This window comes from Sebastes umbrosus, chromosome 11, assembly GCF_015220745.1.
Source record: "Sebastes umbrosus isolate fSebUmb1 chromosome 11, fSebUmb1.pri, whole genome shotgun sequence".
Lineage (NCBI taxonomy): Eukaryota > Metazoa > Chordata > Actinopteri > Perciformes > Sebastidae > Sebastes > Sebastes umbrosus.
In genome coordinates this window covers 4782847-4804475 of record NC_051279.1, presented here as the reverse complement: position 1 = coordinate 4804475, position 21629 = coordinate 4782847, and the positions used below count along the sequence as shown (strand labels likewise).

The window sequence follows — 21629 nt, the reverse complement described above, 5'->3', positions numbered from 1 at the left end:
GTGAGGAAAGCAAGCCACCAAGAAAGTCAAGAGGACACACACAGAAGGCTCTTATTTTTCATCTTCATCTCATCCGATCATTCCAATAAACGGACAAAGGTGACGTGAATTGAAGCAACGGTCGGCCTTCATCGCCGCTAGTTCTCTGATGTCGGCTTGGTGTGTCTGGGCCTTTATCCTACAACCCTAGCCATAATACAGATAAACGTCACGTGACTGTGAACAGTTTTCACAAAGAAATGCCACAATGCACATGAATGAGGAAGCAAAAGAGGCACTTTGAAGTTCCTGACATGTGTTTAGTATGTATCTATATCAAGAACATGTTTATTTTAACCTGGAGCCGTGTGTGTCTGCATGTACGCTGGACTTAATTAAAACATCCATTATTTTCTTCAAGTGAGCATGTACTTGTGTGAAGTGGGTACGTATCTCTGCCTATGTGTCGAAGGCGAGCCTGTTCACAACAATGTAATGGTGCTTCCACAAAGGCCTCAATGATAACTGTTACTGGTACTCACGCAGAAGTGATAGCTCGGTATCGCTCCTGTCCAGCTGTGTCCCAGATCTGAGCCTTGATGGTCTTGCCTTCTACCTGGATGCTGCGCGTGGCAAACTCCACCCCGATGGTGCTCTTGCTCTCCAGGTTGAACTCATTTCGGGTGAAGCGGGACAGCAGGTTACTCTTGCCTACACCGGAATCTCCGATAAGCACCACTACAGGAAAAAAAAAAGAAGAGAGATTTCAGATAAAGAAAGAGGAACAATCATCATCAGTCACAAGGTGTATTGTAGACTCTACCTGAAAACAAAACAGGTTTTTTTTTTAACTTTTTTAAATTGAACTCTTTTGACTGATTCAAGAATGAAAAATACATTGGAAGAATAGACTGCACATAATTATGTTTGAGCAGCACAGCATACTTCACGGCTGCAGCAGTAAAGGTAAATTCATGGTAGACTTTTGGTGCTACAGTTCATTAAACCACAAAGAAGTTACACTGTCCAAGATGTGTTGACTTTTTAAATTAAATTTGATTCTCATTTTTATTAGATAGCCCGCCTCGTTGATGAAGCATGTGTGCAGCTCCTGGCCGAGGTAGAGCAGAAACTCAGGGGACTCCCACTGAGTACACAAAATATTAGAACCACCTGCTCTTTTCAGGAAATACCCGCATACTGAGCACAGGTGAAACCAATGATTCACTTCCTATTTTAACCGTCAAATGTACTTCAGTCATGACAGTATTTGACTGTATATAAATTCAATATGTTTTTTTTAATCCTTAGGAGAACTGTGACATAGGTTGCGTCCGAAATTCCATACTAACATGCAAGTTAGTACACTAAAACAGTATGTGAGATTTTTTTAGACTGTCCAAAACTTTAGTATGAAACCAATTGTACATAAATTGCATACTAATTACAGTGAAATATTACAGTATGCAACGCTGGACAATATGTCGGCATAAATATCCCACAATGCAATGTGGTAGTGACGACAACGTTCATAACAGACAGCTCTGAAACATCAACAGCACTTGAATTTAACTGAAAGTATAAGATTTAAATTTGCTAGGCATAATTTATATTTTAAATTAATTCAGACTTCGATTCTCACAAACCGTTGTTTTGGTCACATGAGATTGGCAAGGGTTACCTTGGTTACAACTCTCCAACCGGCAAGGAGGATCCCAGAAAGTGACAACGTAGCTTACAGCTCAGTGGGTCCGAAAAGATACATACTACTGTTTATTCACAAAAAAGTATGTTGAACGATAGTACACATATTGGGTATGTAGTGCATAGTATGCGATTTCGGACGCAGCCATAGATCATACCACCATGCTCAAATCAATTTGTAGAAGTGAGGTTGTTCTGCTGTTTTAAAGGATGTACATATAATCTAAAACATTGCTAAAGTTTGCGCAAATGCCAAGCACTTCTTCCAGATTGCTTTAGTTATGGGGCCACCATTTTACACTTTCCAAACAAAGCATAGAAAAAATCTGCTGACAATCCTAACGATGACTACACTCGGAGAAAATGCCCTGCTTTGGTTTAAATATAAACTTCAGTGGAGATTTTACTGACATGGGGTGAGAGAAGTCAATGACTAAATGTACAATGGATAAGTGAGCTATTCCTTTAATGCTTAGTGTGTAATCATGATGATAAAAATAGACGCGTTAATACTGTCTCTCCTCTGCTGGATCCCCTCCTAAAATGTACTCAAACGGTCATTATCAGGGGGGAGTGTTTGTCAGTAAGCTACTTCCACAATTGTCAGGTGAGTCAGTATGCCAAAGGGAACCAACCACACCAACTCACCACCCTGCTATTATGAAATAGGAACTTGTTATGGAATGTTGAAATTGCATTAACAAACCGACCACTGTGTCTACACTTGCATTAAGCAACGCTGCTCATTCTACAGATATCTGTGTTAAAGTATGTCTGTGGTAATATGGTGTAACAGACACAAGTATAAACCTGTCCACATTAAGGGCTGGCTTATATAGATTTTGAAATAATCAAAATATGGGGACCTCATATACCAACAGTGTTGCTCTCCTTGCTCGCCCAGAAACATAACACTTGACATCCACCATTTTGTCAAAGACAAAAGATCTTGGGCGGAGGACAAAAATCATTATGCAACCATTTGCAGGTTCTCTCTGCCATCAGACAGGTAATACCACGGCTGCATTACACACCCATTCACTATTGTTGGGTCTGCATTCCTCAGTTTAAAAAGATATGACACCACTCTATTGTATTATACAGCACTGCACCCAGTGATCTAGCCTCGACTATGACTGTCTGAAGGTACTGTAGGAATGAAGAACAGAACTAAACAACACTGACAGTCGGAGTCTGTCTGTTCAGTCGGTTTATCTCCTGAATCCCTGTAAATGGAATAAAAGATCACAATCACATGTCCAACTCTATCATTTCCATTTTTTTGTGAAATTAAATCAGTGTGAAATTAAAGCAGCGTATAATGCAGGCTAAGGCTGGCAATCAACAAGAGATACTTTCTATTAAAGTAGGATCATTATTTTCTCATCAGTGCTGATTTTTTGGCATTAAAATGCATCAATGAGATTTAAAATATACGTGTATACTGTATAACCACTGAAAGAAAGCACATGGCTTTAACATAATATACTCAGTTGGGTAGCGACATTTTTTCCCCAAAAGAGATGCTTAGGGAGAAAGACCAGAAGTTTCTACAACAGTATTGAGGCTCATACACGCTAAAATGAACATGAGCAGCACAATGTAAAGAGGTATGCCTCAACAGGACACCGGGATGACTCCCTGTGCTGATGTCTCCATCAGGAGGGAAAGGTTTATGTGACTCACTAACAGCTCACCCAACTTGACTCATGCTATCTTAACAGCGAGGGACAAAAGGAGGTTGTAGGAACAAAGGAGAGCCATAACAATAACGTTAGCTCTTTTCCTGGTTAAAGCAAAAGACGGAAAGGCAGCCCGATACCTTATCAGTGTCCTTGCACCGCTGTACATGATTCAGATAAATTTTGCTACTTGGTCACCAGAAGTCATGTCACTTTTTGGAGTTGAGTGAGTGAGTGAGTGAGTGTAAGTACATCTCATTTCTCCTCTGTGCTCTGGGACACCGTGGCCACACAGACACACGCTTCATGCAGGTATTTCCAGTTTGACAACACATGCTTGTTTGGTGTTCTATATTTGAACACTTCATTTCCCCTTTGCTTGGCGCAAACTATGAACTACTGTGTGGTACTAGATAACCAAATGGGAACAATCACTTTCCACCCCCCAGTATACAGTAAATCTTTTATACCAGATGACCCATTGTGGAATATAGTTTCTGCATATTATGGAGACTGTTAAAAATATATAAATGAGGCTTGACAAATGATTATTTAACCTTTATTTAACCAGGTTAGTCCCATTGAGATTAAGAACCTCTTTTCCAAGGGAGACCTGGCCAAGACGGTCAGCAGCAAGAACCCAAAGTTGCAGACACAAATAGAGATAAAATACAATTCACAAACACTAAAAGCACTAAAATTTGCATTAAAAGAGAACTATCTAAAGACAAATGGGGGGGACAAAAAGGAACTTTTCTGGGAGTCAACTTTACAACAAGGGAAGCTAAAAACATTGGCATGCCATAGAGTCTGCTTCTAAAGCCTTCATTTTAGATTTAAACATATTTAATGATACCAGATAGATGTTAGTGACAAAAGAAGAGATGTTTTTGCCAAAGTAATGGACCAAACTCCATATTATCCCCTCAGCAGACTTGCTTGGAGAATAATATGGAGTTTGGCCCATTAGTTTTGTACCTGAGGTGGTTTAGTTTGAATCCACATAAAGGGCCTTGGCACTTTGGGCAAAACAACATCTCTTCTTTTGTCAATAACATCTATCTGGTATCATTAAATATGTTTAAATCTAAAATGAAGGCCTTAGAAGCAGACTCTATGGCATGCCAATGTTTTTAGCTTCCCTTGTTGTACAGCTGACTCCCAGAAAAGTTCCTTTTTGTCCTCCCTCCCCCATTTATCTTTAGATAGTTCTCTTTTAATGCAATTTTTTAGTGCTTTTAGTGTTTGTGAATTGTATTTTATCTCTATTTGTGTCATATGCCTCACATAGAGGCTGTTTTTGATTTGTCACAGATTATATGACCCCCTTTGTTGACCAACACTGTGTTGTACTAGATAGCCATATGGGAACAATCACTTTTCCATCCTTAGTATACATTATATCTTTCATACCAGATGACACATTGAGGAATAAAAATATATATATAAATGACGCTTGACAAATGATGTTTGTTGAGATCAGAGTTAAGGTGGAACAATTGGAGCAGGTGATAGATGTTATTGACAAAATACGGGATGTTTTTTGCCCAAAGTGCCAAGCCCTTTATGTGGATTCAAACTATATATTATATTCTCTAAGCAAGTCTGCTTAGAGAATATAATATGGAGTTTGGTCCATTAGTTTTGTACCTGAGGTGGTGTAGTTTGAATCCACATAAAGGGCTTTGGCACTTTGGGCAAAAAAACATCTCTTCTTTTGTCAATAACATCTATCTGGTACCATTAAATATGTTTAAATCTAAAATGAAGGCTTTAGAAGCAGACTCTATGGCATGCCAATGTTTTTAGCTTCCCTTGTTGTACAGCTGACTCCCAGAAAAGTTCCTATGATGTTTGTATGTATGATTTTTGTTGAGATCAGAGTTAAGGTGGAACAATTGGAGCAGGTGATAGATGTTATTGACAAAAGAAGAGATGTTTTTTTGTGTGCCAAGCCCTTTATGTGGATTCAAACTCCACCACCTCAGGTACAAAACTAATGGACCAAACTCCATATTATTCTCTAAGCAAGTCACTATTATGTAGTCATATTATTTCTTTATATTAATCTTGTCTCCAAATGGAGGCTTCAGATAAGCCTAGTGTTTTTTTTGCCTCTTCCTGCACTTTATATTATTCATTTAGTTTTTTGTTATGTTGTATAGACTTAAATTGTGCAAAATAAATAAATAACTCTAACATAGAGGCTGTTTTAATCTGTCATCCTGTCACAGATTATATGACCCCCTTTGTTGACCAACACTGCATCCTTTTAGATTGCATCATCAGCCTGCTAGATGATGACTACACACTGCAGATGCTGCTTTAATACATTAAGGTACTTATAAGCTGCCTGTATGTAAACGGCTGTAAGACATCGTGTCCTCTTCAGTCAAAGTTACAGCAGGTGTCTCTGTCTCTCTAGTCTGTCTTCATGTCGTCATCTCACACCTGGTTGTCAGGCATCAGGTGACAGCTGGTTTCACAGGTGAAGGAAGCTGCTTTTGCTGTCGAAGTTTAAGCTAACTAGCTAAGAGATAAAACAAGCTTACTCACCTTTAAAAAGATAGTCATACTCGTCCTCCCTGTTGGTCATAATAGCGTCTCTTTCTTCGTCGTTCTTGAACAAAACTTCTGTTTGTATTTTTCAGTTAAACCACGAGACTAACCGACAAACCGCCGTTTAACGACTTTAAAAACGTCCTTTAGCGTGACGAGAAACACGGTGAATTATCACTCTAAACGACTAATAACAGATGATTACTGTCAACGTTTAGAAGGATGCGACACAGCTGGTGTTATCAGGCAATAAGACAAACGACAGACGAGCAACTAGTGGCAGTAAAAGTTTCCTCTCGTCTTCCTCAACCTCTTGTCACTCTCCATTTACACAGAGAGGCTGCGACGTCACGGCAGGGGCTTTAGTCCCGCCCCCCTCCCCTTGTTGCTCGCCTCTGATTGGTCAATAGTTGATCGACACCTGTCACTGAACGTCGACGGTGATTGGTCCGCTGCTGCTGTCGGTCATGATTTGTTGCCGCTGGGTCGTTAATAGTGACGACGTATACATGCAGGGCCCCAAGCACTCAACAGGTAATATCGAGCCTCTGTACTATAGACATATTATATCTGGTGTCTAGGATTACAGTGACAAAGACAGTAATGCATTTTTTCTTATTAATTTAATTTTAAAAATTAAATTTACCAAAAAAAAGCTTAATTTCCTTGTATTTATGAAAGAAATGGAATTATATCTGTCAACAATTTCTTCCTCACAAAACAAAAAAGCAATTAAAACAATGAATGTATGCAATATCTTTAAAGTTTTTAAGTGAAATTATTGTCCTACTCTCGCTTTTTATTATTATTATTTATTTATTTTATTTATTTTATTTATTTTATTTATTTTATTTATTTATTATTTTTCCAATTTTATGTTGGTTTTGTTTCATTTCTGTTCATGTCCTTTTATGTTTGGCACAGCTCTTTGTTTATGTTTTCGCTATGCTTCTTTGGTATGTAAAAGCTTTTAATGTTTTCTGCTGTTACTATGGATATTGTCATTTTGAAATAATAAAAAAATAAAAAAGGTAATATCGAGCCTCAGGTTAGTGATGGGAAATCCGTCTCTTTTTAGTGAGCCAGATCATTTGGCTCAGCTCACCAAGAAGAGCCAGCTCTTTCGGCTCCCAAACGGCTCTTCACTTTACCACTTCTGCCTTTTATAATTCAGCCAAATTTAGTGCTGTTTTGACCTATGATTAGTATTCGTGCACATATATCACTTAAATTATTAAATATAATTATATTAACCTTATAATTTCCAGAATACCATAATTTTACATGCTGCTTCGTTTCCGACTGTCACTCATCTTGTATCTTGTCTGCTATTCGCGCACCGCACTCCTCTCTCTCTCCTCTTCTCCCTCCTGCTCTGTACCTGTAGACCGTCAGCGCGCCGCGCACCCCCGCCCCTCCCTGCTTGATGGTATGATCCTTGTCTGTCATCAGCTGATTGGTCGCATGGAAGTCATTAACACAACATTCAGTCACAGTCAGTGCATGGAGTGCCCGTGGTGCGGAGAAGAACGTCCTATCATTCTGCCTTGAATTAATTAAAGGAAAAAAAAAAACGGCTCTCGGACGGGAGCCGGCTCTTATCGCTTACTTAAAAGAGCCGGCTCTTTGAACCGGCTCGTTCGCGATGACACATCTCTAGTCGTTAACATGGATGACGTATATGATGCAGGGCCAAGCCCTAAAACAGGTAATATCGAGCCTCCAGGTTAATTAGCAGCAAAAGCAAATCCCAGCTGGCAAACTGGTATCACAAATATCTCACTGCAACACGTGTCACTGCAGCCAAACAGTACACAGTGATATAACACAATACTATGAGCTCATCAGGAGGACAAATACTGGGGAATTTAATGTAAAATGTAAATGTAAAAGTCTGTTTCTCTGTTTGGGCAGGGGTCAGCAACCTTTACTATCAAAAGAGACATTTTAGGCAAAATAAAAAATTTAAAAATCTGTCTGGAGCCGCAAAACATTTGAGCATTGTGATGAAGGTAACACAGTTTATAGTCTAGGTGTATAATATATAAGTCTAATGCAATGAGGGCCAAAGAGTAAATGTGCTACAGAGTATTGGGGTCACATTGAGGGAAAAAAATCGGAGATTTACAAAATAAAGTCATAATATTACAAGAAAAAAGCCGTAATATTATGAGAATAAAGTCATAACTTTACGAGAAAAAAAGTTGTAATATTATGAGAATAAAGTCATAACTTTACGAGAAAAAAAGTTGTAATATTATGAGAATAAAGTCATAACTTTACGAGAATAAAGTCATAACTTTACGAGATTTTTTTTTTAATATTACAATAGTAAAGTCATAACTTTACGAGAAAAAAGAAAATAACTCACTTTATTATTATGACTTTATTCTCATAATACTACGACTTTATTCTGAATCATCTTTTTTGTTATTTTCTAAATAACAGCAAAAAAGCCAAACACTTACTGTTTCCACCTTAAATGTGAGGATTTGATGCTTTTCTTTGATACACACAGTAAACTGATTATCTATGGGTTTTGGACTACTGGTTGGACAAAACAAGACATTTGAAGATGTCACCTCTGACTCTAGCAATTTTCATAATTTTCTGACATTTTTTAGATAAAACGATTAATTGAGAAAATAATCCTAAACCTATGGCAAATGAAAGTAATTGTGAGTTGTAGCCCTTAAATAATAAATATTTCTGTATTTGGTTTAATAATAATTGTTATGGTCATTTGCATATTTCATCTCCCACTTTTGTGCAAAAGTTGATGGCAAATGGATACAATACGTTGGTCGTCTACGGGATGCAAAACAATGAGGAAGTAAAGCCAATGTCAACAAAACAGGTTTATCAAATCCCCCCTCTTCTTTCTCCTCTTTCTACGCAAACATCTTCTCTTAAGGATGTTTCCAATCCCTGATAGTTTATACTGACGTTCCTGAAAGAAAACATTCTGTGCAAATATAAAATAAAGATTTTATCATTTCAAGTTGAAATTGTGTTTATTTATTTGACAAGTAAGACTTAACTGAGACAATGGAATTTACAACAAAGAAACAGAGAAAACAGGATTCTGCATGAAAAAAAGTTTTTATTTTACCAAAGCTGCATGTGATTATCATAGGGTGGGCATGTCTGTAAAAAGGAGACTCGTGGGTACCCAGACAACCCATTTTCATTCACATATCTGGAGGTCAGAGGTCAAGGTACCCCTGTGAAAATGGCTATGTCAGTTTTTCCTTGCCAAAATTTAGCCTTAATTTGAAGCATTATTTAGCCTCCCTCTGTCAAGCTAACATGGCATATTTGGTACCAATGGATTCCTCAGGTTTTTTAGTTTCATACTAAATTCGCAAACATCTGGTGGACCAAATCAAACCTGAAGGCGGCCCCACTTTGGGCAGCCCTGATCTAGATAAACAATTCTGTGCCTTAAACAGATTATAGAGTAAAAAGTGAATAGTAATACGAAGTGTACACAGTAGTTGTGTACATTATTGGACAATTCAATGAATGGGAAAGTCCCTGAATCAGCTTGCAGCCTTTAATGAGTCCGTGTGTAAACTCATCAATGGAATGAGCAGGTTTTACACACTGTTTTTCATGATGTTGTGCTCAGTGAGGAAGTTTGTTTTTATCATGGATAACACAGACCAGCTGACATCTTGTGTTAGATCAAAGGCCATCATATTGGTTCAACTCTTGTTTTCTTTGTCTCTTATCAGGCTGTCCACTAATTTCCCATAAAACCGACAGCTGGTTTGGTTTCACAGTTATTCAATTTGCAGCAGGAAGGAAAAAAATAACATTTCTACCCATATCTCCCCACAGCCCTATATACTGTAGGAGGTCTGTGCACTCACTCACTACATGCATCATCGTTCTGGCAGGATTTAGCCAACATTAATTGGGCCAGTTAATTATCGCAGCAAAGTCAGAGGAAAAATAAATATCATGCTTGAAAAGGTTGCATACCCCTGACCTATTCCGTCGAACGGAGATGCTACTGTACGTCTAAAAATTCATTTTCTACATCTTCAGAATTTTTAGACCTCATTATGGAGTTCCTGCGAGGTTATGAACCTCTGCTGCAGCCAAGCATTTGATGTGAAACAGTTTGAGAAAGGACTGGATCAAAGACAGACCAAATATAGTCCAATACTTAAAACACAAACAAGAGAGTTGAGCTTACCTCAATATTATTTGTCAGATTAGTAGTCTGTGTCTGTGTGTGTTGCTGTGATTGAAAACTAGCTTTTCATTTGAATTGAATCACTAAGGTGGTAAATCTTTCTAATCTGATAATCTTTATTACTTGAATTCTATAGGCCTTTATCAGAGCAGACATTTTGACTTGTGGAAGTAGGAAAAAGTGCAGGTGTTACTAATAACATTAACAATGGCCCTGTTCTGTTCAAGTGTTCCACTACCTCATGACAATGAGCCAGCTTGCTCAATACCAGGACCCTGAGACTGAAGCTAAGTGGATTTCAACCATCGTTCATTTTATTATTCACACCTGTGCTTTTCCTACTGTGACATGTCAAAATGTTGTCTTTGAAAAAGACCCATCTTTGGTTACAAGACACAAATAACACGCTAAGGTCTCCATAAATCATTTATTTCTCAAGAGAATTTGCAATCAGTCTGATCCACGATCGTCAGCTGGAGCACGTTACTCCAATTCTGTGCATGGATTATAAATATTATATAATTTTAACACGGTTAAGTGTTTTACATTTGACCTATGTTCAAAAAAGATTGATGTTGGTCTCCAGCTACATTCATTCACATAATATATGAATCATCTTTTGAATACATCATGCAGTCATGCAGCTTGTACAACTTGTAAATCAGTCATAAGTCACAGTTAAGCCGGGACCGTTTATATTGGCCCCCCACGGTTGCCGTGTCGCGTGCCTCTCGTCGAGCTCTAGCTCAGGGTCGTGGGTGAAGGTCACCGTGTCGCCCGCCCCGAGGCCCCTGGGCTCCTGAAGGACCTTGTGATCAGATGTTCCTGCAGCAGGGCTTCCTCTCCTCGCTGTTTTCTGCACTGGAGTTGCTCAAGGACACAGCACTGATGGCGCCATGAACCACTTCCTTACTGTTGGCCTTCCTGTGAATCTCTGTGGCAGAAAGTTAATATATATTAATATGCTAGAATAGAAAGAAGCCGCAGTGTTCCCAGGCTTTGAGAGGAAAAAGTAGCACAAGTACTATAACAAGCCTTCCCCAGGATGATTAGAAAAGAGACAGCAATACTTCAAAAGAAATAAATCGGCCAAGTTGTTCATTTCCAACCAAAAGAGGTGTTTCCTCCCAAAGCAGTCAATCAAACGGCTGCCGCGGGACTACCAGAGGCCATTTCATCCTGACCTTCTCCAGACCTAGACTTTCTCCAGAACTCCATGAGGAGATGAAGGTCTGGCTATGTGAGGTTAAATTCAGGGTCACAGGGAGGAGGCTTATCCCAGTACGTTTATGGGAAAATGTGTGTAGCCAGTCCACATCATTTATATGTCTTATAGACGGGAGAGACAGGGAGGGAAAGACATTCAAGGGAGCAAATTGTGTGGGAGGAAATCTTCAACTGGGCCAGATGGTTTACAGCAATAACTTCAATCAAGACAAACTTTAAAAACAAGACAGAATTCAGAATTCGGTATGAATAGATTTACTGTAGATTAACAGGATACAATAAACCGGGTCTCCTTCAATGGTGCTTAAACACAATACCCACCTCTGGTGGGGCTTACAACAGGTGTCCTCCTACCGTTATTCCTTTTGAAATTCACTGGTTACTTAAACACCAATATTTGGGTACTTTCCACTGATTACTGATGCCATTGTTTCCCCACGTTAAGGTACTTTTCCACTATGAGCTTTCCTCTTGGCCTCTTGGTTCCTCTATTCTATCATCTTGGTTCCTATAACTCTTCTGCAGTGTGTAGTGTGCGCGCATGCACGTGAGAGCGGAGCGAAAGAGCGAGAACGAGCGCGGTGTGTGAGCGAAGGCAAGCAGGCAGGCAGAGGAGCAGAGTACAGCAGAGACTGGAGACCAAAGCTACCGTCTCCCCCGCGTCCTCCGACCGCGGCCAACACTGTTTAACAGACGGGCTTCACTAGATGCTTCTATGTAGTTTGTGTTGGAGTCTGAGTCTGAACAACGTAGCCACACGAGAGCGCGCATGGGACACCGACCCAGATTAATTTATACGTGTAAGAAGTTACAAACAGTCCCTTTAAGGATTTAAAAAATAATAATGTTACCAAATTATTATTTAACTTGATCATTCACATTTCAGTATATACCATACAGGAAATTATTACAAAGCATGACCTGGGGCCGGGGGATGCTGTAAGGCAGTGAACCATGCCACCCAAACAGCTCGTACACTATGACAACCTTACTGTATTTATAAATTCATTCTTGTAACGGCTTTTAACAAAGTACAAGTTAAATACTATTACAATGAATTACCTGCTAGGACATTGTTGAATGCTGCCTCCACGTTAGTTGACTCCAGAGCAGACGTCTCCAGGAATAAAAGACCATTCTTTTCTAGATAATAAAAACAAGCTATGTTAGTTATTTTACACATGTTATTTGTTCAAATTCACATTAGTAGTCATTTGCTTGCTAGTGTCACTTTAAAGCTGCATTCTCCAAATCACAAAATTTCACTGTTGATCTTCTCATATATATAATCCTCAAAGAAACTGGGGATTTGGGGAGCAGCACCGGGCTTCTTTCTCTCTTTAATCAGCAATTAAAATCAACAAATAAGAATTTAGAGTCATTGTTATCACCATGAAAACATTGAGACACATTGACAGCTTGTACAGTTTGGTGAGCAGACTATCTTACAATCTCTACAATCATTATGAATTCAGTTTCCAGCAACAAATTATGAAACATTTTGTGTGTTTCGGTGTTTTTCAGCACTCGTTGACGTTGTACCTGCGTAGTCTTTAGCCTCCTCGGTGGGCACAGATCTCTCTGATTCCAGGTCAGTCTTGTTGCCCACCAGCATGACCACGATGTGGGGGTCGGCGTGGTCGTACAGCTCCTTCAGCCAGCGCTCCACGCTCTCATAGGTGAGGTGTTTGGTGATGTCATAGACCAGCAGGGCCCCGAGAGCACCTCTGTAATACCTGTCGGAGGAGATCACTTTACAGTTATTCCTAATGTGACATTTAAGTACTTTAACAATCTACACACACTCACACTAAAATCTGTAATAACACATTTTTGGCCATTTCGGGGGCAGCGGAAAAATACTGTAAACACAACATTTACATATCATTACCTTTTAAGTTGGTATGGCAAACTTGTTGCCTATTTATAGGGCTGCGACGGACGTTTTTTTTATTATAGATCAATCTGTTGATTATTTTCTTGATTAGTTGTTTGGTTCATAAAATGTCATAAAATGGTGAAAAATGTCGATCAGTGTTTCCCAAAGCCCAAGATGACGTCCTCAAATGTCTTGTCTTGTCCACAATTCAAAGATATTTAGTGTACTGTCATAGAGGAGTAAAGAAACCACACTTCTGTGTGGAGTTTGCATGTTCTCCCCGTGTTAGCGTGGGTTTTCTCTGGGTTCTCCGGCTTCCTCCCACAGTCCAAAGACATGCAGGTTAATTGTTGACTCTAAATTGCCCGTAGGTGTGAACGTGTGTGTGAATGGTTGTCTGTCTCTAAGTGTCAGCCCTGTGATAGTCTGTCGACCTGTCCAGGATGTACCCTGCTTTCGCCCAATGTCAGCTGGGATCGGCTCTAGCCCCCCCGCGACCCTGAATAGGATAAGCGGTTACAGATAATGGATGGATGGATGGATAAATGTAATCACAGAATTTTAATTTTTTTTCTTAAAAAATTACTTAAACCAATTAATCGGTTATCAAAATAGTTGGCGGGTAATTCAATAGTTAACAACTAATCAATTAATTGTTGTAGTCAGAAGTTTTGGAGCAACATCATCATTCATTTTGTGTCATGTTTTGGCCAAGTGATGAATTTAAGTCCAATATTTACCGTCCTTTTTTGCTCTGTTTTTGGTCTCCACCAACTCCTGAAGGAAATATCTGTCTCTTCAGCTGCTTAATGCTCCACTATGTTCACCAGCTATAATCGCTAACTGTTTCTGTCTGCTGTTTGATGCCGAGCAGATGAACGAAAATTACGCTTGAACCAAAACAGTAATGTTGTGGGCCAGAAAACCAAAACAATGAGTTGGAAGATGCCATAAAGTTCTGCAGAGCTGAGGGGAGTAATTCTCCCGGGCTCATCACTGAGAGTGGCCTCTTTCACAATACACACCGTCATTTGATCCATTGTTAATATAGATATAATAATCTAATATAAATATTGATTATGGCCGCTTTAAGAATTGTCCTAATATCTTCATTGAGAGAAATCAGTTTCTCCTGCTGTCAGCCGAAAAAATGTCTGCCGATTGCTCTGAAGTCATGAACCAATATTTCCTTCGCAATTACATCTCTGCTCCCCTCTTCCAGCAATATAATTAATTCCGCTTTAATAGGTTTTAGCTGGTTGTTACAGCACAAATGGGAAATTCCATGGGAGTGAGAATTTGCGTACTGGAATAAGTCGGCAAGTAATTACTCAAAAAGCCAAGCTGTCAGAAAAGAGCTAATCCAGCGGTGTAGCATATCCTCCGATTTTTCCATGTCTTAAAAATAAAATTGACATGGTTCTATTGTTTTAAAACCAGTTTCCACACTGCTAATCCTTCTAGTTTAATTAAAAAAAAGAATGAATCAGGAGCACCCTCAGATAGAACAAAGACCCACTGAGGGCTGAGTGTTCAGACAAAGGTCACCGCTCTAACCAATTGGATTTTAGGACCCAAGTGTGCCGACTGACACTAGACGAGAATGTGCTGGTTGTTTTTCAGGTAATGTGGGAGGAAACTGTAAGATCAGTTCCTGTCCTTGGCTGATAACAGCACAACCTTAAGATGCCGACATAACAGGTTGCTCAACAACTATGGGGCAAGGATGAAATGTTAATTTAAAAAAAGGTCTTTGATTTCAGTGTGCTTGTTTAAAAGGTGTGCATGTTTAAAAAGAAGTGCACGTTTCAAAACAGAGCATCTGCTAACACGACAGACATTGATGTTACTTCACCTCTAATTCAGACAACACACACCTTGTTACTTAAAGTTGCATTAGGCAGGTTCTTTATGAACAAACACAACACTTATTACTCACAAAGGAGTGACACAATGTGAACCATCATCATCTCCACTAATTGAGACTCTTAGGCTTAGTTACTCAGTGTTGTGTTAGCTCATTGACAACTGGTTTCAATAGAGAAACGAGATTTGCCAATAGAGTGCTGAGGGATGTCACGTAACTTCCGTACTTAAGTGACGCCACTTCCGTAGTTAATTTAAACCAAACCATGATATTTTCCTAAACCTAACCATGAAGTTTTGTTGCCTAAACCTATACAAGTTGTTTCCTGTGAAGACAGAAGTTTATTTATATGCATGTAAAGTGCATAAATTGACTTGTGTTGCTGGACGTTCGTAGGAAAACGCACGAAAAATGAGGAATAACTTTTTGTAAGATATCATATGAACCATTGTATGATACGTTGCAGTAATCACCAAGTAGTGGAGACAGTTTAACAAAAAGTGGATGGATTTAAAATTTAATTATTTAATCATAAAGTAATTGCAGGAATGCCTTGAAAAATCTGTTGAAAAGCAATGCACATTTGGGCGACAATGCCCAGACATACACGTGCTAAAAAGTAAAACATTCATTCTACACAGTCTCGACACTCACGCAGAAGTGATGGCCCGGTATCGCTCCAGCCCGGCCGTGTCCCAGATCTGGGCCTTGATGGTGAAGCTGTTGAGCTGCGTTGTCCGTGTGCTGAACTCCACCCCGATAGTTGTGCGGGTGTCATGGTTGAACTCGTTTTTGGTGAAGCGGGACAGCAGATTGCTCTTTCCTACACCAGATTCTCCTATTAGTACCACTGCAGAGGACATAAAACACAGTAAATGCAAGTGTCTCAGTTTTTGGGGTTTGGTTGTTGCAATAAAGGATAAAGGAGACAATCCTTTACGTCCTCTTCATCCTTTACAGCCCTTCTTAATTGAAGCCTTTAGTCGAGGTGTGTCTGTCTTGGTTTCCCTGTAAATCCTCATTCTTAGCTGTCTAATACTGGGGGGGTAATTACACCATTTGGCCTATTTCAAAACACCACACCCTCACGGTAAACAAGTTCATTGTTTTAACTCAAGCAGGCAGAGCAAATAATGCAGACATGTTGAGTAAAATACTGGGGAACAACGTGGGATGTTGGCCTGTAACAGAATACACCAGATTATTGATCGGTAAGGAGATAACCGAGGATCTTGTGGGGCTGTAGGCTATCCCAGCATGCACTGGTGAGATGCCAATTCTAAAATACAGAGATTTTCTTTTTTTTTATTTAAACAGCAAGGAGTGAAGGTGACAAGTAAAGGAAACAAAGCACAGGCAGGATTGAAACCAGTCGGGGCAGAGATGTGGTTGCAGAAGTAGAGGACTTTACAATCGACATTTTGAAGATTTTCTTTTAGTTTTCTCCCTTATCTGTTTGTCTGTAATTTCCCAAAATTGTCTCAGAGCGTTGTTCTCATTTATCACTGAAGCTGTGCAGCACAACGATCAGTCATGCCTCACATGTGGTATGAGTTATTGATATTTAAGGAACCTATTATAGCAAAACGGAAGGACAAATATACTATCGTTTGTATTTTCTTCCACGTTTGTCAACTATTCTAGAGGGGGAGGACACACTTCCCCTCTAGGAAACTCCTTTGAGGTAAAAAAAAAACTCACACACAGTGAACCTTTGTTTCAGGAAATAAAACGGCGTTAGGTGATACCAAATCAGGTGGAACAAGTTAAGCCGCCACTGCCGTTTATCTTGGTCAGAAGAACCTACCTAGTGGGTAAACAGGACGAGAAATAACACAGACATCCCCTCTTTACATTTCAGTGACTAATGTTTGGGTTTCAGTTGTTAGTGGCTGACTCAGAGAGAAAAAAGGCTTGGCTCCATTGGCACAGATAGGAAAATATGACCGCACTGTGAAAACACAGTGGCACTGGGATCTCTCAGTGAATAAGACACAGTCACAGCTTATTGTTGAGGCGTGTGAGCTTGTGAACGCTGAGATAATAATCCAAGTTCTTGTGACATCTCAACAGCCATTAAATATGGAGTTAGGGTGATGATGAGAGTTAAAAGAATAGACGGACAATTATGCATATTTGCCTTCTTGCCACAAGTTGGATGAGAAGATTGATATCACTTTAATGCAACACGGCAACAAGTTTTTGGCATCATCGGGCAAAACTTCCATAATAACCTTTCAGCATATTGTAATTCAAGTTTTCTGAGAGAAAACTAGACTTCTGCACCTCCTCATGGCTCTGTCGTCAGGCTTTAAAAACTCTACCTCGTGACGGGAGACAGGTAATTTCCTATTGGCTGTGCTCCAGCTGGTGGGCGGTGCTTGGTATTTCTTCAAGAGATCTCAACATAGCTGCCGGGTCACAAACTTTCTCATATTACAGCTAAACAGTACACTATAAGATGTTTCTGAAGACATTTGAGGATAGAAATAGACATTACAGTAACAGAATATTGATTCATATTTGATCATTAAAAAAAAAAGATCCTTTATAATATTTAGGAGATTTCAATCATATCACATGATCTTCATCAGCAGTTTGTCATTGAGCCGATTTCCATCTCCATAATTTCCATCTCCATCTGCTGATGAAGATTTCAAATGCCAGAGCAGTTGCCTTGTACCTGATGAACCCTGGAGTGAGAATGTTTTCTTAAAGTTTTTAACTTTTCCAAAAGTCAAGAATGAACTTTGAACCTCAACTTTTAAGCCAACATGGACAAAATGTCCCAACGATTCCTTGACAACCGAACTCCATCTGCTGATGACGAGTATGCGACTGAAAGCCCCAGAACACAGCTACTAAATGAACCTTATGGTGAGATTGTTTTCTCAGTCGCTGTTTCCAAGGCCAAGAATGAACTTCAGTTGGGAGTTTTCCACTATTCACCAGTCACAGAACAACGGATACAAAAAATGCTGGAGTGTTTTTCTGAACATGTGCCGACTCCCAGAAAGGTACACTCTGTATGCACTTGGCCCCAGTTCTTCACTTCTACAGTATGTTTAACCCGAAGTCTAAAGTCAAAGAATGCTTTACAAGTCGTTCTACTTTTGCTTGTTTTAGGTAATTGTTCACTCTGCAGCCAGATCGCTGGGCAGCTTTTTCCTCCAGTGGGTGAGGTGTGAGAGCGCCTGTTCTCCTCCACTACTCAGTAACTTCTTATGCAAACAATACCCAGCCCTGGTTTCTATGGCGATACAGGACAAGAGGCCTCCGAGCCCGGTCTGTTGATTCTGAGGAAGAACTTGATGCGATGCAGTGGAGGATTAAACTTTCCTTTTGTTTGTTTTCATGACCTTCAGGACTGGAAATGTGATTGTACGCTGCCCTGAAAACCTGCTGGAAACTTATAATAATTCAGGAGTATATTGGAGAGAGCTCTGCTCCATATTCATTCAAGTTTAATCGTCAATATTAAAACTTTAAATACCTGGTTATCTAATTTTATTCAATAGTACACAAATCAACATAAAATAAAGTCACTGCAGCGTTCCCATCTATGTCCCTTTACCTTTATATACTTTTACATATTGTTTTACACCAGTCTACATCTCTCTGTATATATACTGTATATATATATATATTACTCCTGATTACGCACATACATTTACTACATCCCTCTTTACATTACAGTTTATTCTGTCTACCACAAACACATATCATTTTATATATTATATATGTTATATTTTAAGCTCTGCACTATGTTATGTCTTAGATTTTTACTTGCGTGTTCTTCTTTTTATGCATATTTAATGATCACTATTGGATGGAGCCCGAGATATAAGATTTTCATTGCCAACGACTGCTTCTCTGTAATCGCTATGCATATGACAATAAACTTCATAACTTGAAACTTCTTCCACAGGGGCTCTCCCAGGGATGTGGGCCTTTTATATATGTTGATGTTTTGTTTGTAAAATCAAAATATCCAGTAAATACAGCTGTAAAAAAAAAAAAAAAAAAGTAGTGAAGTAAAAAGTACAATATTTCCCTCTGAGATGTCGTGGAGTAGAAGTATAAAGTAGCATAATACTCAAGTAAAGTACCTCACAAATGTACTTAAACCTGCAGTAGACAGCAACAATTCCATAATAACCTTTCAGCATATTGTATTTCAAGTGTTCTGAGAGAAAACTAGACTTCTGCTCCTCCTCATGGCTCTGTTTTCAGGATTTAAAATATCTAGCCCGTGACGGGAGACTTTGGCCAATCACAGGTCATTTCAGAGAGAGAGAGCGTTCCTATTGGCTGTGCTCCGGCTGGTGGGCGGTGCTTAGTATTTCCTTTAACTGATCTCAACATGGCTGCTGGGTCACAAACTTTCTCATTTTATAGCTAAACAGTACACTACAAGATGTTTCTGAAAACATCTGAGGAGAGAAATAAGCATTACAGTAACAGAATATTGATTCATATTTGATCAGCGCTGCCTAGTTTGACCATTTGATCGGAGTTTGTGAGTGATTGACAGCTGCTGAGAGACGGCAAGGCTCCAGCTCGGCTCTGATTGGTTGTTTTCCTCCGGTCTGTGAAATCTTGCAGATGCCGTTAGGAGCACCGGAGGACACAGAGGCACATGATTTTTTTTTTCCAGATTATCTGTCTCATGCTCTACTGTCAGGATATAGTGACCGTTTTATGAAAATAACTTTTTTTAATCATGTTTGCTCCATTTCTACCCACTGCAGCTTTAAGTACAGCACCTGAGAGTAAATGTATTTAGTTACTTTCCACCACTGTATTTTCTCCTCTGATAGACAGTGTAGAGATGTGACAGGAAATGAGGGGGGGAACAGAGACAGAGGTGTGACATGCACAAAGGTCCCTGCAGGTGGAATCAAACCAGGGATGTTGTCATTATGAGCCAAATCTGTTATGTGTGATTTTGCGCTAATAAAATTGACTTCTTCATATCTCATTTTGCAGTGGAACCCGTTAATACATTGAACTGATGCTATTTGATGTTCGGGACACACTTACTTTTGGATTTAACATTCACCTGCGGTGTCTTTTATCAACATGGCACTTTGGTACCCAAATGTCAAACCACTGCACCTGAACCAAATCACCTCTCTGAATGACTTTCACTCCTCTCGTACATCTGCTGAGAGCCATCTGGTGCCTTAACCGGCTGCATATAAGACATGATTACTACGCCATGTAGTGCTGCTGAGTGCACAATGAATAGAAGTGAGTGGCACAAGCTGCTGCTCTTCAAAGAACAGGGCATAATTCAAGTCCAACACTTTTACAGACTGGATGTGTTGTATTTTGGGGACTTTGGCTGTATGAGTGATGCACTGACTCAGCCCTTTAAACCAGACACTCTTAGGTTACGCTGTTCTGCAGGGAATGCTACAGATAAGCAGGAATTAAAGGACACATCCTGGTTTCAACAATAACCTGTAGCATACTGTGCATACTTATTCACTCAGGGACAATGTGCTAAACCTGAATGAATCATTCAACTTTGTGGGAATAAAACTCACCTGAAGTGTTTTGAGACTTGCGAAATACAAACATAATATTTACCTAAACATCTGGCTGCACACCCGGACGCATACATTCAGACTATAAGCTGTGTATTACCTGTTTATTATACTAAGCTGTTTATTACTAAGAATATTGCATTCCCTTTGTCACACAACACTAATTCCCGTTCCTAGTAATAAAATAAAGGAACAAGGAAGTATAATTTGAAGGGCAAAGGAACATCCCAGAATAACCCCTTTTATAGACTTTAGGGATGTTTGCTGGGGATCAAATCAAGTAAGCAGGACATGCACTCACCCTTAAAGACAAAGTTGTAGGCCTCATCTGACCCCATATTGTGTCCATCCAGTGTGTTGCCGCCCCTCAGTTTACTTACTGCCGTGTCTCCAGCACTCACAGACTGATTGCAGGATGTAAGACGACACTGACTCACACCGCAAACCCAGCCTGCCCCCCCTTTCAGATCCTCGGGCTTCAGGAAAGAAAATGGCCGCAATAAGTGTTTTGACACATGAATGCCAGTCGCCGGCTCTCTGCCCTTCACTACCCTTCCCTATCTGAGTTAACAGAGAGCTGGCTTGTTTGAACAGGACATGCTGAGTGTATCCAGGTAGCTGCTGCAGCAGGCGGGGCTTGTTGTGTCAGGGAGTGGTGGTGATGGAGGTGGTTGTGGTGGTGGTGGTGTTGGTGGTGCAGCTGGAGGTGTGTCCTAACAGCAGGGCAGGTTGGACAGGTGAGGCGACTAAGCAGGTACAGCTGACGGGGACTGTCAGACGCCTCCTGCTGGACTCATCAGATCACTGCATGCAGGAAGCAGGAAGTATTATTGTTTTTCACAACTACAAGAAAAAACACTCTGTGAAGTAGAAGAAGAAACAATATGTCATTTGTTTTATCAGTGTGTGTGTATACCAGAATATTTTGGGTGGATGTGGAACATTATTTAAGAAGGAAAAATGGCCTAAAATGAAA

General features: G+C 39.8%; 2 protein-coding genes across 4 annotated transcripts in view; both read right to left on the bottom strand.

Annotated features, from left to right (window-relative positions):
• rab11al (RAB11a, member RAS oncogene family, like) overlaps window positions 1-6283 on the bottom strand; it is a 34973-nt gene extending 28690 nt beyond the window's left edge. For all 3 annotated transcript variants that reach the window (XR_005208727.1, XR_005208726.1, XM_037783808.1), the window contains exons 1-2: window positions 5922-6283; window positions 522-717 (exon numbers count right to left, since the gene is read on the bottom strand). Coding sequence is in view for 1 of the 3 variants with exons in the window: in XM_037783808.1 (XP_037639736.1) it covers window positions 522-717; window positions 5922-5961 (236 nt within the window). In the remaining 2 variants the exon portion in view is untranslated. The remainder of the gene's footprint in view (window positions 1-521; window positions 718-5921) is intronic.
• Window positions 6284-10541: 4258 nt separating this feature from the next.
• On the bottom strand, window positions 10542-21272 carry rab25b (RAB25, member RAS oncogene family b). The gene is made up of 5 exons (XM_037785929.1): window positions 20955-21272; window positions 15756-15951; window positions 12898-13091; window positions 12418-12498; window positions 10542-11062 (listed from the first exon to the last, which is right to left on the bottom strand). Exons 1-5 carry the CDS (start codon window positions 20989-20991, stop codon window positions 10944-10946), a joined length of 627 nt encoding a protein of 208 aa, XP_037641857.1. The 5' UTR covers window positions 20992-21272; the 3' UTR covers window positions 10542-10943.
• Window positions 21273-21629: the final 357 nt, after the last annotated feature.